We start from the raw sequence: 16572 nt of genomic DNA, 5'->3' as shown, positions 1-16572 counted from the left end.
TTAAAGGTTGTACTTTGCTTTTTCAATTGTTCTCTTTATCATCTAATTTTTCCTTCTATACTTGAAATGAGAGTCTGAACAAGTAGAGAAAACTTCGGTAACAAGAAGGAGACCCCATATAAATAAGAAAAAGAAAGCCAAGTATTGTGAAAAAAAGCATCTCATAGGAATAAATTAAAGATTTTTCCTAGCCTTTTGAGGAAAAAAAAAGAATAAAAATTCAATTACATAAGTCCTTGAGTCCACAAAGCAACAGAAATCATAGCAAATAAAAAAAATTCTGAGCTGAACACCAGTGGTTTGTGTGTATCTTCCTAGCTACTCATAAAGCCAAGGTCAGAAAATACATCTTTGATAGTTCATCTCCAAAAATCCAGCAAAAATCCAGGCAGGAGGGATGGCTTAAGTATGGGGTAGAAGCCATGAACAAGAAAGCCCATAAAGTACAAGGTCCTGAGTTCAAACTCTGGTCCTGGCAAAAAATAAAAGAAAGAAAAATGAAAAAGAAAAGGAACTCTGTTTTTTAAAATTGATATACTAATAGTAATATAAATTTATATTATAAATATAAAGATGTACTTAGAATTAATAAATAGATGTATTATCTATATCAAGATATATCATTTTCAGTAGTTGGAAAGTTTAAGAAATTGAGAGGACAATAACTTTTTGTTCAATATTCTATGTGTTTTTTTTTTCTTTTTTTGCTTATGTGGTGCTGAGTAATCGAACCCAGGGCCTCAGGCATGCAAGGCAAGCGCTCTACCACTGAGCCACCTTCCCAGCCCTGTTCAATATTCTATGGAGGAAGGAAGGAAGGAAATGGAACTTATTCTGTAACTGTGGACAAGTAACTTTACTTGTTTGTATCAAAACTAGCTGGGAAAAAAAGTATTCCCTGCTTGTTCCTGTTCATTTTCTAGCATAATAGAATATTGGTGATATAAGGTTATTTGTTTATCAACCGAAGCCATGTTTTTTCATTCCCAGCCAAGTTGATTGTGAGGTCTTAATTTGTAGTTCTGGTACCTCAACACAGGTGAAGAGGACAATTTCTTATACATTTATTGAAGACATATCTCCTTGCTCCTCTTTTCATCCTTGCTTGATCTTTATACTTTCTTGTATACAGAAATAAAGGAATTTTTCCTAGTTCCTAAACTTCTTCTGAAAGTACCTTTAAAAAAAGAATACATTGGAGTACTACCAGGCAATTTTAGTGCTTCAACTTACTTTTTACAATACAGTTAAGAGACAGAAGGTCCATCAAAAAGTGTAGCTCCACCAACCATCATTCTTCAGGGGTGAGTGTAATGACAGCGGGAACTTCTGAAACTTTGTTGAAGTGAATTTTACTCTATGAGGTTACAAAAAATGGTACACAGATTATACATTTAGAAAGAACAAACAGATGGTACCAGTTTGTCAGTTCAGGTAGGGAAATCTTTAATTTTGATAAGTACCTGACAATTGAGTGAAAATAATATAAGACTTTGCTGTAAGCCTTATGATGAAACTTTTGGGATAGGGAAACTCTTCGTCCCATTGACAGGTGAGTAAAATGAGATGCAGAGATGCTACAGTCATATAGCTGGCATTAGTAATAATTAATTCTGGGAGTAGGCAATAGTCGTATTCAGACCTTGTACACATACAAATGATGACATTCTTAAAACACAGTCTTTCTCATCTCATTCTCAAGGAAGTTAAAAGTTGAACTAACTATCTTCACCATAAAACAGCAGAAACAGGGAAGAAAGATCTGAATGTAAACTTTGTAGCTTCAGCTATCACATTCTAAACTACAACTCTGCCTCTGTGACCATAGATTCATGGGTTAATCCAGGACAATTTTTTTAGAACATGTATTAATGAACTACGAACTTCCAGGAAGTAGGTATAACAAGGCTTTACTTGCATTAGTAAGTAGTGTCTAGACCCACAATCATCATCCAGACCATGGCAATGGATGTGAAGAGTCATGGAGAAGGCATCCCAATGCTCAATATTATCATTCTGTCATTTTATAAATGAGGAAAATGAGGCATAAAGCAACTAAGTAACTTGCCTCACAACTCACAACAAAAATAAGATTCAGAGCCTTGATTTAAACATAGAAAAAGAAACGATCATTCAACCTTCTGTCATTTTCTTTATCATGAATTAATTTGACTTAAATAATAAATACCCAGATGACCATGGCAAAAAAATATCAAAAATTATGCAAGAATTGACATTCATTATTGACCTCTGAGCTAAATAATGAGTATGTGAATGCTAAGACAGACTGCTAATACACAAAGCCTAGTTGAATTTGAACTGGGACTGCTACAAAGACCAGAGCTTGCATTCTCATATAATTATATGAATCTAGGCCCCTTGGTGATAGTATATTAAATGAAATTAGTAAAACTTTACTTAATATAATTAAAATTCTGAAGGTTAGATTTAACTTACCTAATTAAATCTAATACACTGGGAAAACGCTGCTTACTTTATAAGCAGTCACGGTTTTTTCAGACATACTGAAACTGAAATTGTTTATTTTCCTGTTAGTTTCATAGTCTGCAAAAAAGTATTTCAAACTTCAAACACACAAACAAGGCAAAATGTAGAGATTAATTATACATATATGTAAAGCAAGCATCAAAAGCTTTTAAATTATTTTTCATATCCAATAGGTTCTTTCAGTTTATATGATTTGTTTGATATGAATTTGTTGAGCATATATTAACTCCCCAATTTTCTGCTTTTACCTGAATCTCCTTGATGTCCTGTGAGATTAGAATGAGGTTCACAAGTTAACTGGTAAAAGGAAAAAAACTTTTGTATTAAGGAATATATGTTTTATAAACTATTTGGGCAATGCTATTGCATAGTTTAGTGAAACTGAAGATTTTTAGCAAAAACAGACATAAGTCCCTGAGAGACACCCATCCAGTCCACTTCAACTGCTCAAAAACACAAATAGTTCAGTGGCAAAAGGACAAAGTGAAGAACATTTTGAGAAAGATAGATAGGTAGATAGATAGATACATAGATAGATACATAGTTTAGATAGATAGTACAGATATATGTATTATATACCTTGCATATGCATATATAAATGCCTATTATCTTTCTAATCAAACATACATTAAATGATATAATAAAAATCATATGTTAAAATGTACTCTTTGTGACCATACAATAGGGGTAATTTATCTAATCAGAAAAACAGGAGAAGTGTAGTCTTAGAATCTGGTAAGTAAATTAATATTTAAGGAAAGAGAGAGGTTAACCCATTGGGAGCTACTGAAGGTTCAGGTCAGATGAGATAAAATGATCAAGGATGTGATAGCAGAATGGACTGAGATCCCTTGAAGACATTGAATGGCAATCAGGATACAGTCGGGGTGGTCAAATGGATTTAGGCAAGATCCCGCTGGGTCTTGTAATACCTCTTGGTCTTTATCCTAAGAGAAATGAAGCTCCATTGAAATGTCTTAACAAGTAGAAATGACACAATCAATTTTGTATTGTGAAGTAAAAATTTCAGAAACTAGACAAGAAAAGGCTATGGGCATTGGGAAGAGAGAGTTAGGAGACTATTGTCCAGACAAGAAGAAATTGAATGAGGCCTGAGGAATAGCTCTAAGATAGAGACAAGAGACAAGTAAATGTGTTAGAGATAGATTTTGGAAGCTAGCACAGGGAGACAGACTGGGAAAGAGGGAGGAAGGGAGTAAAAGCAGATTGTCAGTGATAATACCTAGGGCTCTGCCCTGTGTGCACAATTTATTTTGAAAGACTTACTGGTTGTTTCATGAGGTATGGTACATTATGACACCAAAATGGAGGCATAAAATTGGAGTCCTTGGAATTAAAAAGAGAGTTTTAGGCTATGGTATGACTCTGTAAACCATTGTCTAATAACCTATGCCAAGAGTTAGAATGAAAGCCCCTAGGTGGGGAAAAAGAGAATTCCTGGGTCAGCGCTTTGAGAAACTCTTATCATTTAATTCAGCGTACCAGGTAGTAATGAAATCTGTTAAGAAAATTCAGTTATTCGTACAAGGAGGTAAAGAAAACAGGAATGATGGACTGGATATTTCATAGAAGGTCTTACTAACATGGCAGGATTTGGCTAAGGCACACAGATAAGAAAGGATCACAAATTCTTCTTCTGTGGACTGGGATGTAGCTCAGTGGCAAAGGATTTGCCTAGCAAGTGCAATGACCTGGGTTCGATCCCCAGTAGCAAACAATAAATACCAAAAAACAAAAGCGAACACTTTCTCCTCCTTCGTGTCCTGTAAATCCCTGGTGACTGTAATGAGATGCACATCGGAGGCCACAGCTATAACAAGGGTCTACTAGCATGTGAGTGAAAGGAAAGGAAATGTAAAAAATACAGTTCCTTAGAAATCTCTGGCAGTAAGGGGTAGTAAGGAAGAGGTCCTCATTCAAGGAGGGTAGGCTTGTTGCGGTTGCTGTAGTTTTGTTATTGTCTTAGTTCCTTTTTTGTTTTATTGTAAAGATGCTGTACAGAGGGGTTACAGTTATATGAGTAATGTATGCATTACGCATTCTGAGGCTGGAATCCAGGGCCTGGGGCTTTCTCCTTGAGATTTTTAACTTAAGGCTAGTGCTCTACTACTTGAGCCTCAGCTCCACTTCCTTCTTTTGTGTGTGTGTGTGTGTGTGTGTGTGTGTGTGTGTGTGTGTGTATGTGTGTGTGTGTGTGTGCGTGTGTAACATAGAGAGAGAGAGAGAGCATATGTGCTAGCAGTTAATGAGAGATATGCATCTCATGGACCTTCCCACCCAGGCTGGCTTCAAAGTGAGCTGCTCATTTCTCAGCCTGCTGAGTAGCTAGGATTGCAGACCTGAGCCACCAGCACCCACTGTTGTTTACTTTTGTTTAAATGGCAAAGATGAATATATTGAAAGCTAATGGGTAGGACCCAGAAAGGAGAAAGAAGAAAGACAAAAGGAAAAGAGGTACATGTTGTCTAATAAACTTACTCAGAAAGTTAAAAAAAATGTGAATCCATGTAAGAAATAGCTACCTCATAGAGCCAGCACTATTGCTTTATCAAAAGTTAAGATCAGAGTTTATGTGCAAGTATACATAGGCTTATAGCTGCGTTGTCAGATGATGAGAGAAAATTTGTCTACATTTGTTTTCTCTGAACAGAAGTCACAAGGACATCTTTTGGGCAAAGATATGGATGTTTAAGGTTTTTACTTTATGGGAGAATATTTTTAAAAGTCATTATAAAAAACCTGAAGTGCTAGGTATTAATTAATAAGTGAAGTCATAGTGCGAAGACTAGACTTATTTACATTTGAGAATCATAAAAATGTGACTGCTGTTCTTCTTTTGACTTATTTCTCAAGCAGTATTTGGTTCTCTGCACTCAGGCAGTGTGGGCAGCATGGATTTCAACTAACCAAATGGAAAACACAGGCTTTGGCTAGGCACAAATGAACAGTATTTGACACATAAGCATTCCTGTGAATGTTGAAATCCTTCAGGATGATGTAAGAGTTTGGGAGAAAGGATGAATTTGAAAATCACATATCCATACCACACACACACACGCATGCACAGACACACACACACACACACACACACACACACACACACACACACACACTACATACTATGCATAACATAAAGGAGATGCTCCAAATGTTGGTACATGGGAATAACCCAACAGAAATGAGTCTTATGGAGATGTATGTACTTCGAAATAGAGGGCAGTTGTTTTGTTTTATAGCAAGAAGGAAGAGTGAGGGGAATGCCTGCAAGAAGCAATTCAGAATCAATAAAGAAACTTCAGGCACTGACTTTGAAGTTCTGGGGCAGAAGAGGAGGGATGAATAACCAAGTACTACATGAGAAGGTTCCAAGTGGAGCTGTATCCTTAGGAATACATTAGATCGCAAATAAGGCAAAGGTCAGAGTTTACAAAGCCTTCCTTGCAGAGGTAGAGTAATGTAGACTTAGATATAGGCAAGGTCTTCTACAATACAGAATTCCAGATTGTCAATGCCCCCTGGCCTTTCAATGTGCAATGTAGACTTAGATATAGGCAAGGTCTTCTACAATACAGAATTCCAGATTGTCAATGCCCCCTGGCCTTTCAATGTGCAAGCACTGCTTTGAAGCAAGTTCCACTATAAATGTCATAGAAAAACGTTCTGGCAATCAGTAAGAAGAAAAGGTTGTAGATATCTGATCACGGGGATTATTAATAGCTGTGGAGGTGCATGTTCAATTCTTATCCCAGCCACAAGTAAAATGAATAGCTGGGAAGTGCTGCAGAGGTAAGAATGGATTCTTTTTTCATATACAAGAATGGCAATTCAATGTATGAAAGCAGAGAAAAATTAATAGGGTTCATCAGCTCAATGTTGATTTATAAGATTCTGCAGGAGGACAATGAGAAGTCTCTGGTAATGAGAGGTATCATTACTTTAAGAGAAGAGAAGCTTTGCTGACTTTGTGCAGTGGGTATGAAAAACAAGAGGCTCCTTGACAAGTGTGTTTATCAAGTACATCGGCAGTGTTATTTTGTACGCTCAGTTGCAGTCTGTCATTCTTCTCCATGCTCATTTAACATGATGGACTTGTTTGGCAAATCTTTCAGGTGGTGGGAGGAAGGGAAGGGGAGGCAGCTTACTGTGGATCATAAAATAAAAGATATTGGCTTTCTCACACACTCCACATCTTCCTTCTCCTCACCTTCCTTGATCATCATGATTATTTTTGTAGTAAAGAAAATGAATGAATAGGGGAAAGTATTCTGAACATCTGTTGATTAGTTGCTCAGAACACCATGGTGTAATTGTCTAGTATGTCTTGAATTCTCAATTAGGGTGGGGAGCTAAAAAAGTTCTTTTACCTGCATCTCACGGAATTTTATCCATCCGAATGAAAAAGAGAACTCAACTGTACCTCTCCTGCCTTGTCGGTCAGCCTAACTAGCCTAAAGCACTCTCTTTAGGTGTTAAAAACTGTGCCACACACACTTGCTATGCAGTTTGACTACACACTTTTAATTTTTTCCAAGTAACAGCTGAATATTAACTTACTTTTCATAAAACACAACTGAGATTTAAGGATGTTAAACAAGTAGCCTGATAATCTTTCAGCACATCTGTAGCAGAGCCCAAATTCTGGTCAAGACATAGTTTCAGGTGCTCTAGAAAAGCATGGCTCAAAAAATACAGTGAGACATACATGGATATTTTACATTTTCTAGTAATGACAGTAGAAAACTAGGAACAAACTGGTTCAATTATTTCTGATAACTTTTTATTTAACCCAATATATTCAGAATGTTATTTCAATATGTGCTTACTATAAAAATGTTACTCAGATATTTATGCTCTTTTGGTTAACTCTTCAAAATTCAGACTATTACAGCATATATCTGTTCTGAGCATGGCATATTTTAAATTGGGTAGCTATTTAATGGCTCCTAGTTGTTTTGTCTGTGACCCAATCTCACAGGTGCATAGCCCATACCTCTGTTTTCCTTGAATGACTATCCTGTAGGAGGCCAAAATAGATTAGACATTTTTTATAACTCCTGATAATGAGGAAGAGTTTAACATGTTGATAGTAGTGATCTATAATGTTCAAGAGCCTTACATAATTACTATCAAAGAATAGTGTGAGTGGTAGCCCTACACTATAAAGAAATTATAAAAAAAATTCAAAATAATGGCTTTGTATGGTACTTATATTTTAGTAGACTAGTATAAGGAATCATACACATTTGTTTCTTCTTGAGAGACTATTTTGAGATGTATTTTTTAAGACAACAGGTAGAAATCATATTAAAATCTCTGCAGTACTTACCTTAAGCTTTCCAATTTTGTACATTAAAAAGAAAGAGAAGTTTTTACATTTTACTGTATTTAACTGTTCTGCAAGTATGAGTCATTTTTATGTTTTTTTAATACAAATAAAAGTATTTTGGATTTTATAAATAAATAATGCATGGTTATTGGAGATAAAAATTGTATTATATATATTTGCACTAGAAACTGTCTTATAAGTGAATATCATAGAAAGTATGTGGCTCAGTAGCTTGTGGTGGTAAATTTCAATATCCTGGCCTTGTATGCATCCAACACCAGGATCCTAACAAACTGTTCCTGTTCCGTTTATGATACCTCATAAAAAGCAGCCAACCATGGCGATATTACCATATGAGATCATTGAAGTCACACAGAAATGTCGGCTCATGTTGTTTCTAAAATTGAACAAACAGTTGGTTATTTGTCATTGATGTAAGAAATGGACAAGTCACTACGTATCTATAATTTGCCTTCAGCCCTCATCACTGGTCTGTGGAAGATTTAAGGCAGTGTCCATTTTGGCTCCCCTCTGAACTAACCTTATTTGTATGTATCTATTCCTGTGCAGAGGTTACTACATAATAATCGTGCCTTTGAAGAAATCTCGTGGGAAATTTATCAAGCCATGGGAAAGTCCTGATGAAATGGAATTAGATGAGGTAACTATGTCTTTGTTGGCTGGGTCTTTCATTAGTTGTTTGGTTTATTAACTATTCTCTCCTTCCTCTGGCTGCTTTTCAGCATCTAATCCAAGGGCTGGCTTGTGTACATCTGAGTACTTGAATGGTTCAGTGGTGCTGTGGGCCTCCTATACTCTAGGGATTCCAGCAAAGACCTTTTATTATTATTATTATTGTGAAAATACCGTACAGAGGGGTTACAATTACATGGGCAAGGTAATGAGTACATTTCTTATCAAGCATTGTTGCCTCCTCCTTTGTTTCCCCTTCCCATCCCTTCCTATCTACCCCCCTCCCCCCGCTGCCCCCCCCAGCCCCGTCCCTGGCCAAAGTTGTAAAGTTTGTTTTTCGACCTAACGTTTTTGTACATCTCATTGGGTCTGCCTGTATCCCTATTTAAACAATTTCAAATACAGAGAAAACAGTGGTTATACCGTGGAGGAGGGAAATACAAAGCAACAAAAAAAATCAAAGAAAGAAAAAAAAACATTTGAGTCTTATCTTGGAGTTCATTTCACCTAACATCAACTTATCTGACCTTTTCTGCTTGTCTCAGACATATACTAGTTATTGCAAATAGGGAAACCATGGGACCTATGTTTCTTTGGGCCTGGCTTACTTTTTTTACTCTAACTAAAAGACAAGTAGCTGCAATAGCTTACAACCTGACTTGTCTTTGTTAGCCTTAATATTTTTCCACTTTCCTTTGTAAAGCATGTTGTAGAATTATGAAAGACAAAATGGAATGTCAACAGGAATTCTACCTATCAGCAAATATTTGCCTTATTCTATATTCTCGAGGATTTTTATAATCAGAAGTACTTGAGTTGAGCAACAGTGGCACATGCCTGGAACCCTTGGTACTCAGGAGGCTGAGATCTGAGGATTCCAGTTGGAAGCTAGCATGTGGTCAACTAACCAACGAAAAGGTGGCAGTAGAGCTGTGGCTCAAATGGTAGAATGCCAGCCTTGATCAAAAAAGCCCAGAGACAGTTCCTAGGCGTTGAGGTCAAACTCCAAGACTGGCACTCCCCTGCTCCAAAAAAAAGTGCATTTAACTGCTGAAGAACTAAATTTTAGAAAAATGGCAAAAATGAAAACAAATGATTAAAAAAGTACTAAATTATGGTTTTAATTCTTAAAATCTTACCATACTAGGTACATATTTAATTTATACTTCTAACAAAGAGCATTTGTCTTTCTTTAAAAGTTAATATATAATATAAAGAGGCAAAAAACTGAACTATTACATATTTCAATTTAGTTATCAAACTATGGTTCCTTTTACAAAGCCAAATCACAGAGGACCTCAGCGAACTCATGATTGGAATTTGCATTCAAATATACAGGACATATTTTGTTATTTTAATACAATGTTGCTTTTAGTAACTTCTAAGCCCCCATTGGGGGAGATGAAAGGAATTTAGTGTATTGGATTTGTTTACAGTAGAAGTCACATGTCATAGCATAACACAACCTGCTATTTCTAGTCTGTCTAGCTCAAGCTAGTGCAAATAAATCAAGGACAATAATTCTTTATCGACAGTACTAATAGCTGATATTTATTTGAAATGTCTTTATGCAAAAAAAATCTCTGTCCTGATTAAAAACAAAAAACTGCCATCTTTGGCTGGTTTATTTCATCTCTAGAGGTGAAATTCATCACCAGCCTCACTTGTCTGAGTTATATTTGAGTTATATATAACTCACTTGTCTAAGTTATATTTGACCAAGTTCAGAAGGTGAGATGAGTTCAAATTCAGGCCAATGGTATTATGTCATTACTACTTGATTACTGGAGGGGTACAATTTAGTAATGACACTTTAGTAATGTGGTTCAGTAATTCAGATGCATTATTTATATATAAAGGAATAAAAACATTATTCTGTGAAGAAGTCTTACTCATTCATCTGAAAATTCAAAACTATCAGTTGATTAAGTTTTGTAAGGATTTTGAAGCCAGACCTGACCTGATTTAACTTGCAACTGACTAATCAGTTAATCCTGGGATTGTCTTTACTGTTTTAATCAGCTCTTAGCTGAATCTCTCAATTGGTGCCATGCCATTGTAGGTGGAATTCGATTTGAAATGCAAGGGCAACTTGTAGAATATGAATATTTCTATGTGTTAAAAAGATGTTTTCAAGGCAGTGAGATCCAAAGCAAAATGACATCAAATACCTTTAAATAATAAGCTTTCCTTGGTAGCAAAGCCACTTGATAATAATGGTAGGAAGTGATTCCTTTTTATAGTCAGGTTTTAACCTCCAAAATGCACAGCAGTGCTAATGGATTAAAGTACAGGGCTATGTGACATTGAACTTTCTTGCAATTAAATTCTCCAGGTCGTTGCCGCTGATTCCCATAACAAAGGGTCATTTTAATCATCCTGCAAGTTTCGTGGTGCATGGATCTGTATAATAGTTTGATAAGGAATATTTTATTAATTCAAAGATTTTGGGTCAGCATGGGTTGTTTCCCACTTTTCTTACTGATATAATTGAGACCACATTGTAGAATTAATGGTGGAAGAAATAAGATATGCATTGACTGGAAAATGAAAATTATTTCTGATAAAGAACCAAAGCCCTTGATATATCTTCTGGGATTACTTCCAATACATCTTGTAACTATTGTGCAGAGGAACAAATGAAAGTAGGCTATGGCCTCTCTTTATGCTTACTCATCTAATCTCTGATCCCTAAAGACAGGACTTCTTTTTTTTTCTGTACCACGCATAATAAAAGTATTGTGGTAATTTTATCTATAGCCCACTACTGCCAGGTTTGACAAAGCAGTGCTCATCTCTTCAATGTATTTGACCAAGTTCTCAGAAAGGCCTATAATTCAAATTGTGGGAACCATATCATCAAATAGAATGATGTCGTAAGGGAATTTCTACATGTAGGCCTCACATCTAGGGCCCATAAAATATTGAAAGAGGCTTTCTAAACAGAGTTACTCTCAAAATTATCCTTTGAACTCATTTGTCTGGGGATACTCTTCACATGATAAATTCATAGACTGGAATTGCTCTTCTCAAGGTCAAACTAGGCAAGACAGCCATTGATAGTTGAAGTGAATTTGGGGCAGAACAACTCCCAAAATGTTGGTTATATTTAATCTAGGGCAGGGCACGTAAGATATCATGAGTTTTTTTTTGTCTCCCTGTACCTTAAAGGCGAGTCATAAAATAACATAGTCACTGGTGATTTTAACTTTAGCATACTGGATAAATTGGTGTTAACTGAGCTCACTTGTCCAATTTAAATTATATCACACAATTATAGATCCTAAAGAGATAAGAGCCATCTTCAAGTTAAGGGTCAGGTGAATGACTGCCCTGAACTTAAGGAAAGAAAAACAAAACACTCAAATAGTTTGTATGTTGGAGTCTACTAAGCAAACCCTAGGAAAAGGGCTTCTTAGGAATGACAGTGATCTGGATGAATTATGACAGCTGTCTACCTATGAAATATGAATAAAATCAAAGGTAGGGTTTGATCAGTGAAGTAGAAGAGGAAACACAGCCACATAAACAACTGATGGTAAATGTTTTTGATTAACTAACTTCAAAATTCAGCTCATCTGTAGTTCATTTCTCCTGAAAGTAACTGACTACTACTTACTACATACGAACAATAATCATTGTAATGGCTTTTTAAGTATACTATTACATTAACCCTTTAGCATCAGATGTTTTTTTTGAAATAGCAACAGAGAAATAACAATACAGGTCTATCCATATCTATTTACAGACTGAGTTGAAATAGTTGAGATTTTCAAGCTGAAACGCAGGTAATGCTCGATTTGGTGATTTGGTGTAACCATTAAGTAAAAATAAAATTGAAAATATCTCTATGTGTTATTTTTTATTTCACTCATTGAGTCAACCATTCATGATGACTTTCCTTTGCACCTCAATTTCCTCATTTAGGAATGGAGTGCCTTGTGCTGTACCTTCATGTGGTTATTATGAAGTCTAAATGAGCTTTTGTAGAACAGTATCTGGCACCTAGTAAGGTTTCAATAAGTGACTCACTGTCACCATCACTATTGTAAATCATCTTACATTTGACAACAGAATTTAAAGGTTGTACTAAATTTCTATCCTTTTTTTTTACTGGCTAATCAGTTAGAATTACCTATCCAAATGGATCATCAGATTGTCCCAGTTAGCAGAACATATAAAGTCTAATATACAGTACTCTGTATAGCACATATTTCACGTAATTTTGTGTAATTTTAATTGCATCAATAATGTCAAATTTCACAGAAAAATATGAATATTGCCAGTTAAGTATTATTGGCAAATAACATGAACAGAAATTATCTATGGAGCCTGAAAAATGTTTTCTACATCATTAGGGTATAATTTGGAACCAGCTGAGTCCACTTGGAATTCTCGGTAGAAGAGTGTAACACAGCAGGCTGCTAGCAAAGCTATCAGTGTTTGTCATAGAGAGGGTCTGCTGCCATCTTCATCACAGGAGTCTGGCCTTGATTTTGCATTGTCACATTCTATTAAACAGATATCATTACTTTTGTGTGTAGGATTAATTTTCAATTTACAGAAGGAAGAGAAGTGAATAGCTTCCCTACCTTTCCATAAGTACTTTATGTTTGCTTATCCAAATGGAGAAAGAGTTTACACTCAGGTGCACAGACGTTTTTCCAATTTGTCCTCACACATGCAACCTTTTCTACACAGACGTTAACACAAATAATAATTCTAAGAAATAGGTCCCATGGTTTCCCTTATTTGCAATACCTAGTGTTTGTCTAAGACAAGCAGAAAAGGTCAAAAGCGATGTATACATGATCATATAAGATGATGCTAAGGGAAATGAACCCCAAGATAGGGAGACAAAAGTTTTTTTTTATCGTTCTTGCTGTTGTTTTAAATATACTTACAACGTACTCTGTGATTTTTTTTTGTTTCTTTTGTATGCTCTTCCCCCATGGTATAATCCCTGTTGTCCCTGTATTTGATTCCAATGCCCTGCATCTTGTATATTCATTTTCTAATTTGGGGAGGGTAAGGGAAATAACAAAATGCTGAAATAAGGATACAGGTTGACCCCTTGTAACAATGAGATGTAGCAGACACTATGTTGAAAATGAACTTTACAGTTTCAGGGGATGGGGAGGGAGAAGTTGAGGAGGTGGAGAGGGAAGGGATGGTGGGGGAAAAACAAAGGAGGAGGTAACAATGCTCAATAGGAAATGTATGCATTACCTTACTCATGTAACTGTCACCCCTTTGCACAGAATCTTTGCAATCAAAATATATATTAACAAATTCTAAGAAGCTGTTAAAAAATTGCTGCTTACCTCACATTCCATCCTAGACTGATGGTCTTTTTTTTCCAATTATAGTCTTTGTAATGAGAAAAGAAAAAAAAACTTTGATATCATCTTGAAATCAACCTTTATTTGTACTATTTTCTCCTAATAAGAGTCAAGTTTGATTATCTAAAAGTTATACATTTTTTTACAATTGCAGGCATCATCTATGTATCTATGTATTTATAAATATATATGAAAGATTATTTTCTTCAGAATATAGACATTTACTTTTTATCCGCCCTGACTGTGTCTTTGGTAAGACAGTCAAACTCCCCAGAGAATTAGATTCTATGGAAACTTGGATGCAGAACACAGTGAGAAATCACACATCAAGGAGTCAAGTCAAGCCAGAAATTGTAAAAAAAAAAAAAAGTGACAATAGCTAATTACTAATTTTGATCAAAATGTACTCATTAGATTTTTTTGGGGGGTCCAGTCGTGGGGCCTGAACTCTGGGCCTGGGCGCTGTCCCTCAGCTCTTCAGCTCAAGGCTACCACTCTACCACTTGAGCCACAGTGCCACTTCCAGCTTTTTTTTCTTTTTGCTTATGTGGTGCTGAGGAATCGAACCCAGGGCCTCAGGCATGCAAGGCAAGCGCTCTACCACTGAGCCACCTTCCCAGCCCCTCATTAGATTTTTGAGAGAATTTAGTCAAATAACTTATTACTGAAAATAATCTAACTTCCTCCAAAATATAGCCATATCTGAAGTTTTCAATGCTTTTCAATTAGGTTACTACTTAGTAAATAAATCCCCTGCAAGGTCAGGCTACCATGAATCATGCTGGATTTCTTAGACAACTAACAAGGCACAATCGCCTCTGAAAGATTTTCAGTTGAGTAGGAAATGATAGACACTATACAAATAAAAATCTAAGTGCCATATGTTTATAACTAGTCCTGGCCTTAAGAGGAAAACAGGATTTGAAGGATCAAACTACCTAAAAGCCCGTGGTGGTAGCATGTGTTGTGGAATGTGGACAAATTTTATATGGGTGATTCCCAGTCATGAACTGATTTCACCCTTTTAAACATTTCACCTTTTTTAACATCAATAATTTGGATAGTTGTTTACATTTCATTCTCCGTTTCTCACTTTTTCTTTAAGCTGCTTAAGGAGATATCTAGGAAACGCAGAAGCATCCGTTATGGGAGAGAAGTCGAATTAAAGCCATATATTGCAGCTCACTTTGATGTTCTGCCTACTGAGTTCACCCTGGGGGATGACAAGCATTACGGTGGATTTACAAACAAGCAACTCCAAAGTGGTCAAGAATATGTCTTCTTCGTGTTAGCGGTGATGGAACATGCAGAGTCTGTAAGTTAATTTGTGATGGCATCTGTTTTCTATGCTAGAACTACACATTTTCACCAGCACACTATGTGGTTATTTGGGAATACATAGGAATCTTCATCGTAATTGTTTCTCATGAGCTGTCTTTAGCTCATATGTAGCAATAGTACGCTTAATCTTCCAACATGGCTGGATATACCACATAACCCTACTTTACAATATGATAATGGATGACAAGAGTTCAGGTATACTTCTAGTGTATGAAATTCGAGACAGTTGGGTCCTAGTTCTTTAGACCCATCAATGTAACATACATAATAGAATATTAATCTCTGCCTACTCATCTCTCATTCATTAAAGATGACCATTTTCAGAAAAATAAAATACCGTTCTCATCCCACGTAATATTTGGGATAGTCATTGTTATTACTTCATATTGTGATTACAACATGAAACAAGCTCTGTAATTTAATATATTCTATTTGAAAATATTTGAAAATATTGGAGAATAATTATTCTTCTATGCCTGCCAGTGAGGAATAGTGCCTCTAGCCTGCCTCACCAGAAAGTCAATCTAAGAAGGAAGTACAATCAGCTTCCATAATTGCAGCAACTTACGAGTGACTTTATCATTGAAAGCCCAAGAAAAAAAATCAATGAAAGAATTCATAAAGAAGTTTAAATAATGAGTTGTCTTATTTTATGTAACTCATCTTGCTCTTCTGCCATTTTATGCTTCAATGGCTTTGGATTTTAAACAAAACAAGAGGGAAGAAATTGTAGATGAGAAGTGGGGTAGATTTTGAACTGACAGTTTATATTAACATTTAATATACATATTCCACATTGTATCATTTTAAATCGGAACTTAAATCTGACAGGCATGGCAGTTCATTGAGCCAGCCACTTTCTGTATATAAGAAGTTCAGAATATCTCAAAGGTTTTTCCACATCAGGGGTTAGTGTAGACTGTGAGGCTGTTACTCAAATGACTGAAGGAAACTCCCTTATAGAAAATCAAAACACAAAGGCAGCCTGATTTACCTTTGTGTGCAAAATGCCATTTCAAAACAAAGTGAAGGCTTTCCTGGAATTTTAATATACAGGACATGTTCTCTCCAGTTGAAAACTTTAAAAAAAAGAACCTCAAGGAAATGGGATATTGGAAAGCATCTCATTCTTTTAAAAAGTAGATGAGAGAATTTTGTCTTTAGATATTTTTGTCTCTAGACAGATTTCAAAAAGCACTTTCACCTCATTGAGGTAAATCAGAAAATTCAGCAAAGAAAAGTCTCATCAGACAGATCATGTAGACCGATGGCTCTTTCTCAGAGACTGGCTTCTGAAGTCTCCCCATGCTCTTCAAAAGTGTTTAGATCTATCCTCACCAG

At 35.9% G+C, this 16572-nt stretch overlaps 1 protein-coding gene across 8 annotated transcripts in view; it reads left to right on the top strand.

Moving 5' to 3' along the window:
* Ptprd (protein tyrosine phosphatase, receptor type, D) overlaps positions 1–16572 on the top strand; it is a 515048-nt gene that overhangs the window by 353890 nt on the left and 144586 nt on the right. For all 8 annotated transcript variants that reach the window (XR_001175444.1, XM_013026394.1, XM_013026400.1 and 5 more), the window contains 2 exons: positions 8426–8516; positions 14996–15205. Coding sequence is in view for 7 of the 8 variants with exons in the window: in XM_013026394.1 (XP_012881848.1) it covers positions 8426–8516; positions 14996–15205 (301 nt within the window). In the remaining variant the exon portion in view is untranslated. The remainder of the gene's footprint in view (positions 1–8425; positions 8517–14995; positions 15206–16572) is intronic.

The sequence above is a fragment of the Dipodomys ordii genome, unplaced genomic scaffold (assembly GCF_000151885.1).
Source record: "Dipodomys ordii isolate 6190 unplaced genomic scaffold, Dord_2.0 Scaffold93, whole genome shotgun sequence".
Lineage (NCBI taxonomy): Eukaryota > Metazoa > Chordata > Mammalia > Rodentia > Heteromyidae > Dipodomys > Dipodomys ordii.
The sequence above is the reverse complement of the archived record's forward strand: the minus strand, read 5'-3'. Positions and strand labels throughout refer to the sequence as shown.